Genomic DNA, 12659 nt, shown 5'->3' with positions numbered 1-12659 from the left:
GGAGGGGGGAGTTAGTGCTCCCCCGCTTCGGCGACAAGATCTTAGTAGATCTTGTTGCTCTCCCCTCCTGCTTCGCCTCGCTACTGAGGCGAAGCAGGAAGTGTTATAGCCGCGCTCTTAGCGCAGCTATAATATATCTACACCTGAGGCTCTGTGAGCCTCTAGCCAAGCCCCCAGCCCCTCTGGATGCGGTGGATAGACGCTGTGCGCATGTGCACAGCGTCTATTTTCCGCTCGCGAGCAACTAACGGGACTCCCAACTGTCCCCCCCCCTGCAACGCATGACACTGCCGGTGGCGGTAGGGACGCGGGAACGTCCCCGAAAACCGGGAGGTTCCTGCTATTATCCCGTTATTATCGGGACGGTTGGGATTGAAAAAATGCCTGGATGGAGATAGCGGGCACTCTATCCATGTGACTTTAGCCACCCGCTTTTCTGTGGGCATACCCACCATTGTTGTGGGCACGCTCATAAAATAATTGAGCAAACCCCCCCCCCCCCCCACCATCGGTGAGTGTGAAACTTGCCAAAGGCGCTCGCATCGGGGGTTTGTACATGAGCATTTCACGACTGCGCAAATCCCCACCATCTGCCGGGGGAGCAAATTTGTACCACAGCGAACAAGCCTGAATTGCCCCCATAGTTGCTACCCCATGTCTTTTGGAGCTACAGATGGAGCGCCTCTCAGCCAGTGGTGGGAATCTGCGGCGGAGAGGCCTGATGGGGAGCACTTTGCCTCCCCGTCTTCACTTCTGTCATATGGGCAGAGTTAGGGGGGAGCTGGGGGCAGCTGCTGGGGGCATCAGTGGAGCTACAGCAAGCGGCGGAGGACTCCGTTGGAAAAGGGCGTGCAAGCGTCTTGTGTGCGCCACCTTCCGGTGGATGGTGGCGGCTGGTAGTTTAATGAGAGCTGCTCCATCTGTATACTCTACTACCCTGAGCTGGTGGACCTCCACCCTTGGTGTGATGCCTTGATGTTACGTGTTTAGGGGTGCAGGGCGCACTGCCGCCCTGTTACAGCACCGTAGAGACTTTTCATTAGTTTAGTGTTATAAGGAGAAGTGTGTGTCATACAGGTTCCTGGCAGTAATGTATGGTGGTAGAATCTACCAAACATAAAGCAGCAGATAAAGAAACCAGGAACATATTCTGCAACCAATCAGCAATGATCAGTCTGTCGGACATACAAATATCGTCCCGCATTTCAGATAGATCCGATCATTTGACGGTCACATTTTGCACTACATGTTACTTCACAGGGGAGGAAGGGAGAGATGTGTCAGATATTGTGTGGCCATATAATGTGAGATACCTCGGACTGTACAGCACGGCCACAATATCTGCTGGTTTCAGCTTGTGGGGTAAAGGGTCTGACAGTCTGACAATGCGTGTCCAGCGAGAGTCACTGTTTTATACGTCCAGATCAGTTACTGTAGAACGCTGTGATTGGTGCTGTAAAGTGTCAGTCACTATCAGAGAAGTTTAGACATGGGCAGACTGGTTGCTGTCGCCCATACGCCATACCTGCCCGCGGCATCACATTAAACGTTGTTTCCATGCCAGCTTGAATGTGATCTGAGACATGACAGTGAACCAGCCAGGTCCCAGGGTTAATCACAACCATTTCTAGTGTCTGAAACGTCCCAGGGATGAGATCAAACACATCTGCTCGGTGCGGCTTGTTCTTCTGTAATGCAAAAAGGTTTCAATTATTATTAATATTAGTTGACAGAATACATGACCTCCTGTTGCAGACACAATGTTGGTAAGTATAATGTTGTGCACTATATATAATCAGGGCCGGCGCCACCACTAGGCAAATCTAGGCATTTGCCTAGGGCGCCGGCCACTGGAGGGCGGCATTTTGCCCCCCCCCGTGCCGCCCGGGTACCTGTCCTGCGGCGCTGTGTATTTAAAGCTGGCGGCGGAGGCAGCGGGGGTCCCTGCAGTCCATTAGAAATAACAAGCGCTATCCGCCGGGCTATGCGAAAGCGCTTCTGTTGTGAAAACACTGGCAGCACGGCGCACGCTGATCTCAGCCAATCAGCGTGCTGCCAGTGTTTTCACAACAGAAGCGCTTCCGCATAGCTCGGCGGATAGCGCTTGTTATTTCTAATGGACTGCAGGGACCCCCACTGCCTCCGCCGCCAGCTTTAAATACACAGCGCCGCAGGACAGGTACCCCCCTCCCCCGGCACCGGACAGTGCAGCAGGACAGGTACCCCCCTCCCCCGGCACCGGACAGCGCCGCAGGACAGGTACCCTCCCCCGGCACCGGGGCGCCCCCACCCCGACTCGCCTGGGGCGCTCCGGTGCCTTGCACCGGCCCTGTATATAATACAGACATTCCGCGGCTGGGCCGGTGTACTCCGCTTCATGTTACACACAGCTGTGTACGGCCACATGTACATAAACACCATGCATGCAGCTCTGTCTGAGCACATATACTTACATGTACAGTAGCTCTGTCTGGGCACATGTACATGAACACGGTACACATGGCCCCTTACATGTACTTGAGGACATTACACATGGCCTTACTGAGCACATAACAATGTTACACACAGACCTGCCTGGGCACATGTACACATGCCCTTCTGAGCCATGGATATATCACCTAGTGCAGGCATGTCCAAACTATTGCCCTCCAGCTGTTGTGAAATTACAAGTCCCATCATGCCTTGCCACAGTGTTGCTATTAGGGAATGCTAAATCTAGGGCAAAGCATGCTGGGATGTGTAGTTTCACAACAGGTGGAGGGTCATAGGTTGGACATGCCTGATCTGCTGTGTACACTTAATATCCTTAACCATGTACTCTCCTGCAAGTCATTAATGAGGATTTCTGTACATGCAGCTTTATTTTGACTTCAGATGGAGCAGCTCTCAATGGATCTGCTCCTGGAGATAGAAACGGCAATTGCCGCCCCGCGCCAGCCGACAAAAGGGGGCACGCACGCACGAGACGCGTGTGCCCAGTTTCCGTCGGAGCCCTCCGCCGGTCCCCTGCACCTCCGCCTGTCTGCCTGCCCATCTCCCTGAAATGGAGACGGGCAGGGAAGCCGTTCCCCACCACCTTGGTGACAGGGACACGCGAGTGTGTGAGATGCTGGCGCGTCCCTGTTAGATGGAGCTTCTGGACATCTGGTCATTCTTCTGGATGGATCATTAATTACATTGTGTGTATGCAATATATCATTTGTCCAGGAGTTTCAGGCAGTTTAAGGGAGAATCAGTAATGATATTGTACATGGACGATACTGTCTACAGTGTACTCAGGTTTAGGTAGACAGGGAATTGTAATGAGAGCTCACAGTGTACACAGCTGCGCTCTGTGTATAGAGCTGAATATTATCCACCCACCTTGGAGATGAAGCTCTGGGCATGGAAATGGACAGTATGGATGTCAACTTCATTGCCCATTCCCAGCAGGTACCAGTTGGTCATATCCCCATCAGTCATGTTCAGCCCAAGGAGATTTCCATAAACCCTTCCGTTTATTGCTGGAATACCAAGAAGATGCCAATATTTACTCAACAAAGATCTATACCATATTGGCAGTAATGGTTAAACTCTTAAGGCCACCTAGATTTGGGACAATTTCCCCCATTCCTGAAGGAACGGGCTGAGAAATCGGGTGAGTGTGAGGTCTTCTGCAGGTTCAACCTCCAAACTCCCTCCTGGTGGCTGGGAACAGGGGTCTTATGCAAAGCATCACAAGTTGAAGGACAGCCAATTAGCTCCTACCTGTCATGTTACAGGCTGGGTTTGAAAATGAAAGGTAGGAGCTGATTGGCTGGCTGTGTTTCTGTAATTCTAAGGGGCTGATTCAATTTATGGTGATGTGACATGATGTACGGCTGCACACATATTTGTCCATAATGCCCCCCTCCCAACACCACCACCACCACTGCCCTCTTTAGTTTTTCACTGGGGAGTAAAGAAAACTTGCAATTTTGCTGGCTGCAATGCTCCGTTCCAGAATGGTGCATCGTGTCCATCACATTTAATTGAATTACAGAGTATGAATTCTAAGTTGTAATTAATTCAATGTTAGTAACCGATTACAAAGCTGCATTATTGGGAGTTGTAGTTACTATATACCCCATTCACATCACACAAATAACCACGTTGTTTCCAGGTCAACCTGGGCCAATGTATGGTGTGACAGGGCTTTCTGAAAAATACATGGGACTGACAACCCGGCATTCTGACCCAGCTTAAAAGAAGGGCTAATCCGGGTTGCTGTGCAGTGTGAACGGTTAACCCAGGTCAAGTGACCCGGGTCCCGTTCACACTATAGGAAGAAGGCAGTGTCAGTACCAAGTGCTGCCTCCTCCTCCACACCCTGGTGAGGTGCTGTCATCCTACCCTGCCCCCAATTACGTCAGCACCCCGGTTTATTGCATTTGCGATGTGAAAGTGGTATTAATAATCAGGCTTGAACCAACCACTGAAAGCTGTTTTAGTGGAATCAGGGCCAGCTGCACCACTCGGCAGCTACCTAGGGCACCGGGATCTGGGGGGCGCCACTGAGTCACAGTTTTCTGAATGCAGCGTCTATGGAACTTATAATACACCGCACTGATCCTGACTGGAACGTGTGATGAGCCATTAGTCTTTCCAGTCTGTTTGTAGAAATGGACTCTCTGGTGGCCTCCAGTGGTTAGTCTGTGCCTTTGCAGCTCTATCGGCTGGGCTGAATCTTTCCCAGGTGATTGATCACTTGAGTCCTTTTTAAGGCATTCTCCCCAGCACTGCCCCGCCGGTGATAGTTTCCTGCTGGTCACCTATCAGGTTACTGCTCTGTTAGGAGTTCACCAGCTGTCTGCTGCTCCTTAGTCTGTTTCTCCGTGTTAATAGCCCAGTGCAGCCTTTCCTGGCCTTCTGTAGTTTCAGTCAGCTACTTCCCATCTACAGCTGCTGGAAGTCTCCTGGTCCACCCCTGCCTGTGTGAGGTCATGTAAGTGCTCCATTGGAGCCTGGTTCTGTTTCTTTATTTTTGTTATCTGGCAAGCAGCCAATTCCCTTTTTGTTCTCATTAATTTGGATTATCCCTGTTCTCTTGTCTGAGGTGTCTGCGACTAGGTTGCATTCCCCGTCCTTGGCCTTGTGCCCTTAGGCAGGTTGTTTTCCCAGGTAGGCCCTTCTAGTTAGATCTCCTCTTGACACTACCACTGATGATCACTGTCACCTTGTCACCTCCTAAGCCCTGGTTGTGCCGGAGTTGGGGCGGACTTAATTCGCCCCTCCAAATGTGGCGACTAAAGGTGAAGCCTAGTTTCTGCAGATTTCAGCCATCTGCCCGAGGAGGTCAACAGAGGTAGTGTAGAGTGCACCATGGCCGTTCTAAACAGTGGTCCCGGCTGTGGGTTCACACCCAAAACCATAACAGAATGGTTTTATAGTATATGTCCACTATAACGTGACAAACTGATGTCGACTTTTTGACTGTCTAACTTCCCATTGTTGACCTAATGCTTGTATCGACCTTCCAACCCTTGACCTTCGGCGTGTTGACCTATTTAAGGTGTAAACGTAAGCCCTGTTGACCTTCAGTGGTCAACCCAATGTATGTCAACCTTCACTGAGTCAACCCTATGACCCATACCCATTGTATGTGTGTAATACCCTTTCAGACCAGAAAATGCAGTGACTTACCGGGAACACAGTCCAGGGATCAAGCAGGGAAATTCCCAGGTTGGCCCCTTTCACACCAGCCCACACGCACCTATGTGCAGCAGCAGGTAGCGGGGATCCGGGCAGCGGCGGCTGGGAGCTTGTAGCGCTATTTGCCGGGCGGCGGGGCAGGAAGCTGCTGAGTTTGAAAACATTTTGAAAAGACTGGCCTGACGCTGATTGGCTGAATTCTCTCAGCCAATCAGCATGCGGCCAGTCTTTTCAATATGTTTTCAAATTCAGCAGTGCTTCCCGCCACCCGGCAAATAGCGTTACAAGCTCCCAGCCGCCGCTGCCTGGATCCCTGCTGCCTGGACACCACTGCCTGGACTCCGCTGCCTGACGCCCGCCACCCACCAGGGAGCGTGTCCTGAGATCCGGAGATGCTGGTTCCGCATCACTGGGAGGCAGAGACTGGGTAAGTATCTTTCACACCGGCCTGTATCCTGGGCTGGTCCCGGGAGCAACCCTGCTAGCTAGCAGGGTTGAAATCCCAGGAACCTTTCACACCTGCGCTAGTCGTGGATTGTTCCAACCCGGGAATTTTGGCTGGTGTGAAAGGGGTATTAGTGAGTTTACATTGTAAGCACCCTGGCTCAGCAACTAATGTGAGCGACAAATAGAAATTAGTTTATAAATGATGAAACAAATGTGGGTATATATGTTTTACATAATGTAGTTTTAAATAATGGGAATACATTCTGTTGGAAATAAGATACATGAATGCAAACAAGGTCATTAGACCAAAGAGCTTACAATCTAATGATATACTGCAGCTGAAATTTGGAATTGACCATGAAACAATTGTACTTACAGTGCATTTTGTTGCTTTCTTCAAAGTCATCTGGATCAGGGATCTCGCTGAGGTTTTTGTGAAGATAATATTGCACATTCTCTTCCAAGTACCAGGATTCGTTTTCATTGAACACCAGGAACAGCAAAGCGAATTCCCGGGCAGTATCGTTTCTCTGTCCCATGTAGTTCAGCACTCCGTTCCTGCAGGTTAGTAGTGGTCCCACCAGGCCACTGTACATATCCTATGTATTAAAAATGATATAAATGTAAAATGATTCAGCATAAACCTCATTGTATAACATAAAGTTAGATTGAGGGAAATAATAACCAGGATATTGCTTAAAGCAGAAATTCCAGGGAAAAAAGCAACATAAAACCTGTAATGATTATACTTGTACAATTTGTCCTTACTTTGTTTCTTCAGGCTTCTCTAAATCATTTATAAATCTGCACAGTCTGCAAAGTGTGATGAGACTATGGAGTGAGCAGAGAGGTTTTGGAACACCTCTCTGAGCATAGTATCAAATTCTTCCTCTTACTAGGCAGATGAACTAAGCATCGCATCTGCGATGTGGAACATCCCGCCTCTTATCAGGTACATAATGGAGTTAATAATGCCGGTATGTACCTAGAAAGAAATGCCATTGAAATCACTGTTCTTCAGGGTTTAGGACCGTGGATGGAGTCCATTCGCACATTCATAATGGGATGTTTGTGCCACTGTCGATGCTGTTAGGGATCTGACTGGAACCCTCTCAAAGGAAATTCCAATAGAAGCCCATACCCAGTCCACAGTCATTAGGTCGACCACTACTGATCGACAGGCCAAAGGTCAACACACATACGGTCCACATGCATTAAGTCGACATCGATGAAAGGTCAACATGATTTTTGGGGGTTTCTATGTCAACAAATGTCGACATGGACACGTATAATGCTGCTTTCACATTGCCTAAACGTTTTAGAACCGGTATTTTGAAACGGTATTTAAAACGGTATATTACCGTTTTAAACCCCTTTCACGCCGCACAGAAATACCGGGTCTCAAGCAGGTTTGCAGTTTGAAAGCAGGACAGACAGTAGCTATAAGACAGCGTAGTGCATATGTAATGAGCAGCTCATCACATATGCGCATATGTAATGAGTGCAGTGCATATGAATGAGCCGCTCATTACATATGTGCATATGTAATGAGCAGCTCATTACATATGCACTGCACTCATTACATATGCACATATGTAATGAGCGGCTCATTACATATGTACTGCGCTCTCAAATGCTGCTTTCACACCGCAAAACCTGCTTAGACCTGTTATTTAAAATGTTTTTTTTTTTAAACGGGTCAGAGCAAGTTTAACCCCTTTCACATCGCATGTAAATACCTGGTCTAAAGCAGGTTTGTGGTGTGAAAGCAGCATGCCAGCAGAAGCTCCCGCACTGCAGGCAGGGAGGAGAGCTGCAGGATGCTGGAAGGGTAAGAGTAGGGGGTCTGACACTGAGCATTAGCTGGTCCACTCAGAGCCAGCGCAGTGCATATTTAATGAACCGGCCGCTCATTACATATGCGCATATGTAATGAGCGGTTAATTACATATGCACATATGTAATGAGCGGCTAATTACATATGCACATATGTAATGATCGACTCATTACATATGCGCATATGTAATGAGCGGCCGGTTCATTAAATATGCACTGCGCTGGGGACCAATAGTGCTCACTGCTGCCTGGGTACCGTTTCAGACCTGTTCAGACAGCAAAAAAAAGGGTCTGAAACGGGTAGGACCCTGATTTTTTTTACCGTTTCCAAAAACCGTTTTTTTTGGAAACGGTAAAATCACTCTGCACCTTTCAGACCGCACATATTACCGTTTTAAAACGGTTAAAAATTGGCAAAATACCGTTTTTTTTTAGTGCGGTCTTAAAGGGGCAATAGCTACTGCCTGAGTCCTATATATACCGGTTCAGAGCCGTTCACACTGCATAAATACTCAGAACCGTGTAGGCTTTTTACCCGTTAGCAAATACAGTAACCGGTAAATGCATACTGGTGCTTTCACACTGCAACCCTAACCATTGTAAAAGGCTAAAAAAGCGGCAAAATACCAGTTAAGAGCTGCAGTGTGAAAGGGGTATAAGTGTTCCAGGTCCCTTTGCTCGCCACGCTTCTGGCATGGTGCCTCGCTGCACTCTATTATATCCCTCCTCGATGTCTACTGGGATGGTAAAGCATGAAATCAGATCAAGCCTGTATCTGTATACAAGTGTGTATCTTGGAGTCTGTATCTTGAAATTTGTGAGGGCATTGGCTGCAGTTTATGGGATAAATAAAGGACCCCTGAAATGTTGACTTAAGACCGTGCTCCCGTGCACATCACATAGCACAAAAAGTATGTGCCGCACGTACGTCTTGGACTTAAGCGCATCACATCCAGTTCAAAACGCACACTGCTTCAGCATATTGCATGCGTTTTGATGCAATCTATTCCAAAATGCACGGAGCACATTGCTCCATGTGTGGACTCCTCGCACCAATTGAGCACTACCGCCATCTAGTGGAATGTTAAATGTATAACACTTACATTTCCCTTTAGAAAGGATGTTTTATTTTTACAGTATTTCTAGTTTGAACTTTCAGTTTTTCCCTCACAGATGATTATTATTCACACCAGTACTTATGTTATATTATGTATAATGCATTATTAGTATGTATAACGTCTTTTACAATTTTTAAAATTTATTGAGTGCTTCCCCGTAACCAATCAGTCCACTGCGTCGGTGACATTGTAATTCTGGTTTCTTCACGGAAGTTCCAGCAGATAAGCCTGGCACATTATATTAAGCCTCCTAGGTTTGCCCTTAAAGGGGAAGTGCAGGGCAATATGGAGGAAATACTGGGAACATTTGCTGAACTGGCAGCTGGGCAGCAGCATCTGGCTGAAAGATAGCAAGCTCAGATGCAGATATTTCAGGGGGAATTAAATGCAATGAGAAAAAGTGAGCCAGAACGGGAAAGGCAACCGAGGCTCACCCCGGTTGATGATATAGAGGCTTTGAGGAATTTGCAGTGGTGATTGAGTGGCACCTGATGCTGGGAAAGCTGAATAAAGCCAGGTCAGGATACGTGCCAATACTTAAATCCAGAACTCCGGTCCCACTGGTTAAACCAAAGGCTCTGTCTCCCTTGGTTTGCCCAAAACAGGGCGAGCCGATGGATTGCAGAACGGAGGAAAGGGCTCGGCCATTGGCCAGCATGGCGGCTGCGGGTCTATCCCAAGCAGAGTCCCCCCTGTTCCGGGTGCTGGTACAGTTGAAAGGCCGAGAGATCTGGGCCCTGGTGGATACCAGCAGTGAGCTCACCATTGTTGTTGCCAACGTGGTTCCTCCAGGAGCTGACAAGGTCCAGCGCTCTTTCAGGGTTGCATTCATGGCCCAAGTGTCTACTTACCTCTGAGCTTTCAATGTGGGTCTTTAAAAGTGGTAGCGGTGGTGACCACCAGACCACCTTATCCACTGATCCTGGGCCGTGACTTTCCATTGCTGCAGGAGCTGGTTACCTGGCATGACACCAACAAACCGACAGCCACTAAAGGAACTCGGGGGCCAGAAACCAGAGACTTCCAAAGTTTGACATCTGGGAGGGATGCCGCCAGTCCTGAAACACCCCAAGAGACTGAGTCTGAGGCCCAATGGAACCCAGTTGGTTAAAAGATATCACTACAGGATTTTGGGAGAGATTAGGAGCAGTCCTCTCCCAAGCGGTAGATGGAGAGGAGAAGCCCATCCTCTACCTTAGCCGTAAATTATTGCCCAGAGAGCTCAAGTACTGTAGAGCAGGAGCGCTTGGCCATTAACCCCTTCCTGACATTTGACGTACATTTACGTCATGGTCGGGATGTACTTCCTGACACATGGCATAAATGTACGTCATGCCATTAAACTGTCACCGCGTCTATAGACGCGGTGACAGAGGGACGATGTCTGCTGTCCCTGACAGCAGACATCTTCCCTCATTGCCCAGGGGGGGCAGCGATGCCCCCCCCCCCCCATCGGCGATCGTTGCGATTGGCTGTTCAAATGTGAACAGCCAATTGCAGCGTTTTATGAGTTATGTGTATAATTTTTACTCTGCTGCCCCCTAGTGTCCAAAAAAAATAAAAGGAGGTTGAAATAATGATTAAAACATAAAGTATACATATGGTCTATGTTAGTTATTAACTATTTTGAGTGGTATGATTATTTGTCTCACAAGCAGAAAATGTAACATTTTGCAAATTGCAAAATGTTCAATTTTTTTACGACATTTTGGTATTTTTCACAAAAAAAAAAAAGACTGTATCGACCAAAATTTACCACTAACTTAAAGTACAATGTGTCACGAGAAAACAATCTCAAAATCACTGGGATAAGTAAAAGCAATAAAAAGTTATCCCCACATAAAGTGATACATGTCAGATTTTAAAAAAAGGGCTCTGTCAGGAAGGCAAAAACAGGCTGCGGCGGTAAGGGGTTAAGTGGGCGGCTAAGTCATTAAGGTATTATTTATTGGGGTGAGAGTTTTTGTTGGTCACAGACCATGCACCCTTACAGTTGTTTCCTTTCACTAAAGAGGTGAATGCTCATGTGACCCGTTGGTTTTTGGCCTTGCAGCCATTTAAGTTTGAGGTGAGGCATTTTTCGGGAAACAGCACCTCAATGCCGATGCCCTTTCCAGGAGGTTTGTAGGTCCTGATCCTCCAAGCAACCCTATGGTGAAGCTAGGGGAGGAGGAAGAAGGCGAGGTGGGCAACCTCTGGAAAGTGGTGGAGGTCTGTGTACCCAGGCGGATGTCACAAGTAGAGGTGGGTGAGGCAGAGAGCTCAACTGAAAATTGTGTAGCTTCACTAGGGTGGATGAAGCTAAGTGAGAGAGGAGTGTGGCAGAGCCAGCATTCCCCCACATGAAAGTAATGTGGAGGATCCAGACCAGGTTTTGGTAGCAGTAGCAGAATCCTAGGTGTAAACAGCAGCACCTGAGATTTCCTATTATAAGGGTTTCCAGGGCAGAGTCACCTTGCTCTCGGTGGTTGAATAGTTACCCTAGTGATAGGCCGGGGGTTAGACTAGGGACTATTGGAGCATTTTAAGAGTCTGCTATGCTGAGAGAGCCTGTATGCTCCTGCCTGTAATACTGACTGCATGTGGATTGAACCTGCTATCCGATACCCTGCTGTTGAGAATCAACAACAAAATCATGTGTCACTACCTTGACACATGAAGTAGGTTGACATGCATTAGGTCGACATGATCATTAAGTCGAAACAAGCTTTAGGTCAACATTGGAAAGGTCAACATGAAAATGTTGACATGATTCTTTTCATTTATGTATAAAAGTGGGAGAGTTTGCTACTGTATGGTGAGTGCTGAGCTCTAAACGCAGTGACAGCGACATTAAAACTCAAAATCAAGCAGTGACTAGAGTGGGGAAGCGGCGTGGACCAGTGGATAAGTTGCCCATAGCAACCAATCCGCGTGCAGGAATGATTTATGAAGTGCATTTTTATAAGAGGACAAGTAGATGCTGATTGGTTGCTAACTTCTCCACCGGTCCACTATTCCAACTTGAATGGCTAGTGAATGTAGAGCAGGTAAAATCCCCTTCATTCATTTTAAACCTGTTGATACTATTGTCCTTGATTCTATTTGTGCAAATTCACCTTTGAGACTTCCTAGTGAAATCATAGGTGCAGGGCAGGCTACTCCCCAATTATGAGAACTGCACCCCAAAAAAATCATTCTCTGCCTGTTCTTCCCCGGATTGTATACACTCTGGCTGATGACAGTGTGGAATTATGACTTTCCAGAACCACTTTTAACCACTTACATCTATGTAAGATGAGCAGGAGGGGGGGGGGGGGGGGAACGGAGCAGGACAGAGAGGAGAGCTGGTTGGTGGGGGACAGACGGAGGTCGTCCGAGTTCCTATACTAGTTAATGATAAAGCCGCTAGCACACACAGATTGTTCTTTCTTACAAAAATAAGAAGTTGATTTCAAGCATACTATGATACATATCACTATCTCATTTTCAATACTTCTCTGGATGGCAAACAAGCATAGATGCTCAGTATTTTCATAACACTGTGTGAAATGGACTCTTATATAAATCAGACCTGTTAAATACATTGTATGCTGTGTGAAACAAAAT

General features: G+C 47.6%; 1 protein-coding gene across 1 annotated transcript in view; it reads right to left on the bottom strand.

Annotated features, from left to right (window-relative positions):
• Window positions 1–1463: 1463 nt before the first annotated feature.
• LOC146058570 (ferroxidase HEPHL1-like) overlaps window positions 1464–12659 on the bottom strand; it is a 73170-nt gene continuing 61974 nt past the window's right edge. Inside the window, exons 16-18 of the mRNA XM_083170849.1 lie at window positions 6494–6716; window positions 3364–3503; window positions 1464–1688 (exon numbers count right to left, since the gene is read on the bottom strand). Of these exons, the coding sequence (XP_083026975.1) occupies window positions 1464–1688; window positions 3364–3503; window positions 6494–6716 (588 nt within the window). The remainder of the gene's footprint in view (window positions 1689–3363; window positions 3504–6493; window positions 6717–12659) is intronic.

This window comes from Crinia signifera, chromosome 2 (genome assembly GCF_055691185.1).
Source record: "Crinia signifera chromosome 2, ASM5569118v1, whole genome shotgun sequence".
NCBI classification, from domain to species: Eukaryota; Metazoa; Chordata; class Amphibia; order Anura; family Myobatrachidae; genus Crinia; species Crinia signifera.
Note: the sequence above shows the minus strand (reverse complement) of the source record. Positions and strands in the feature narration are given on the sequence as shown.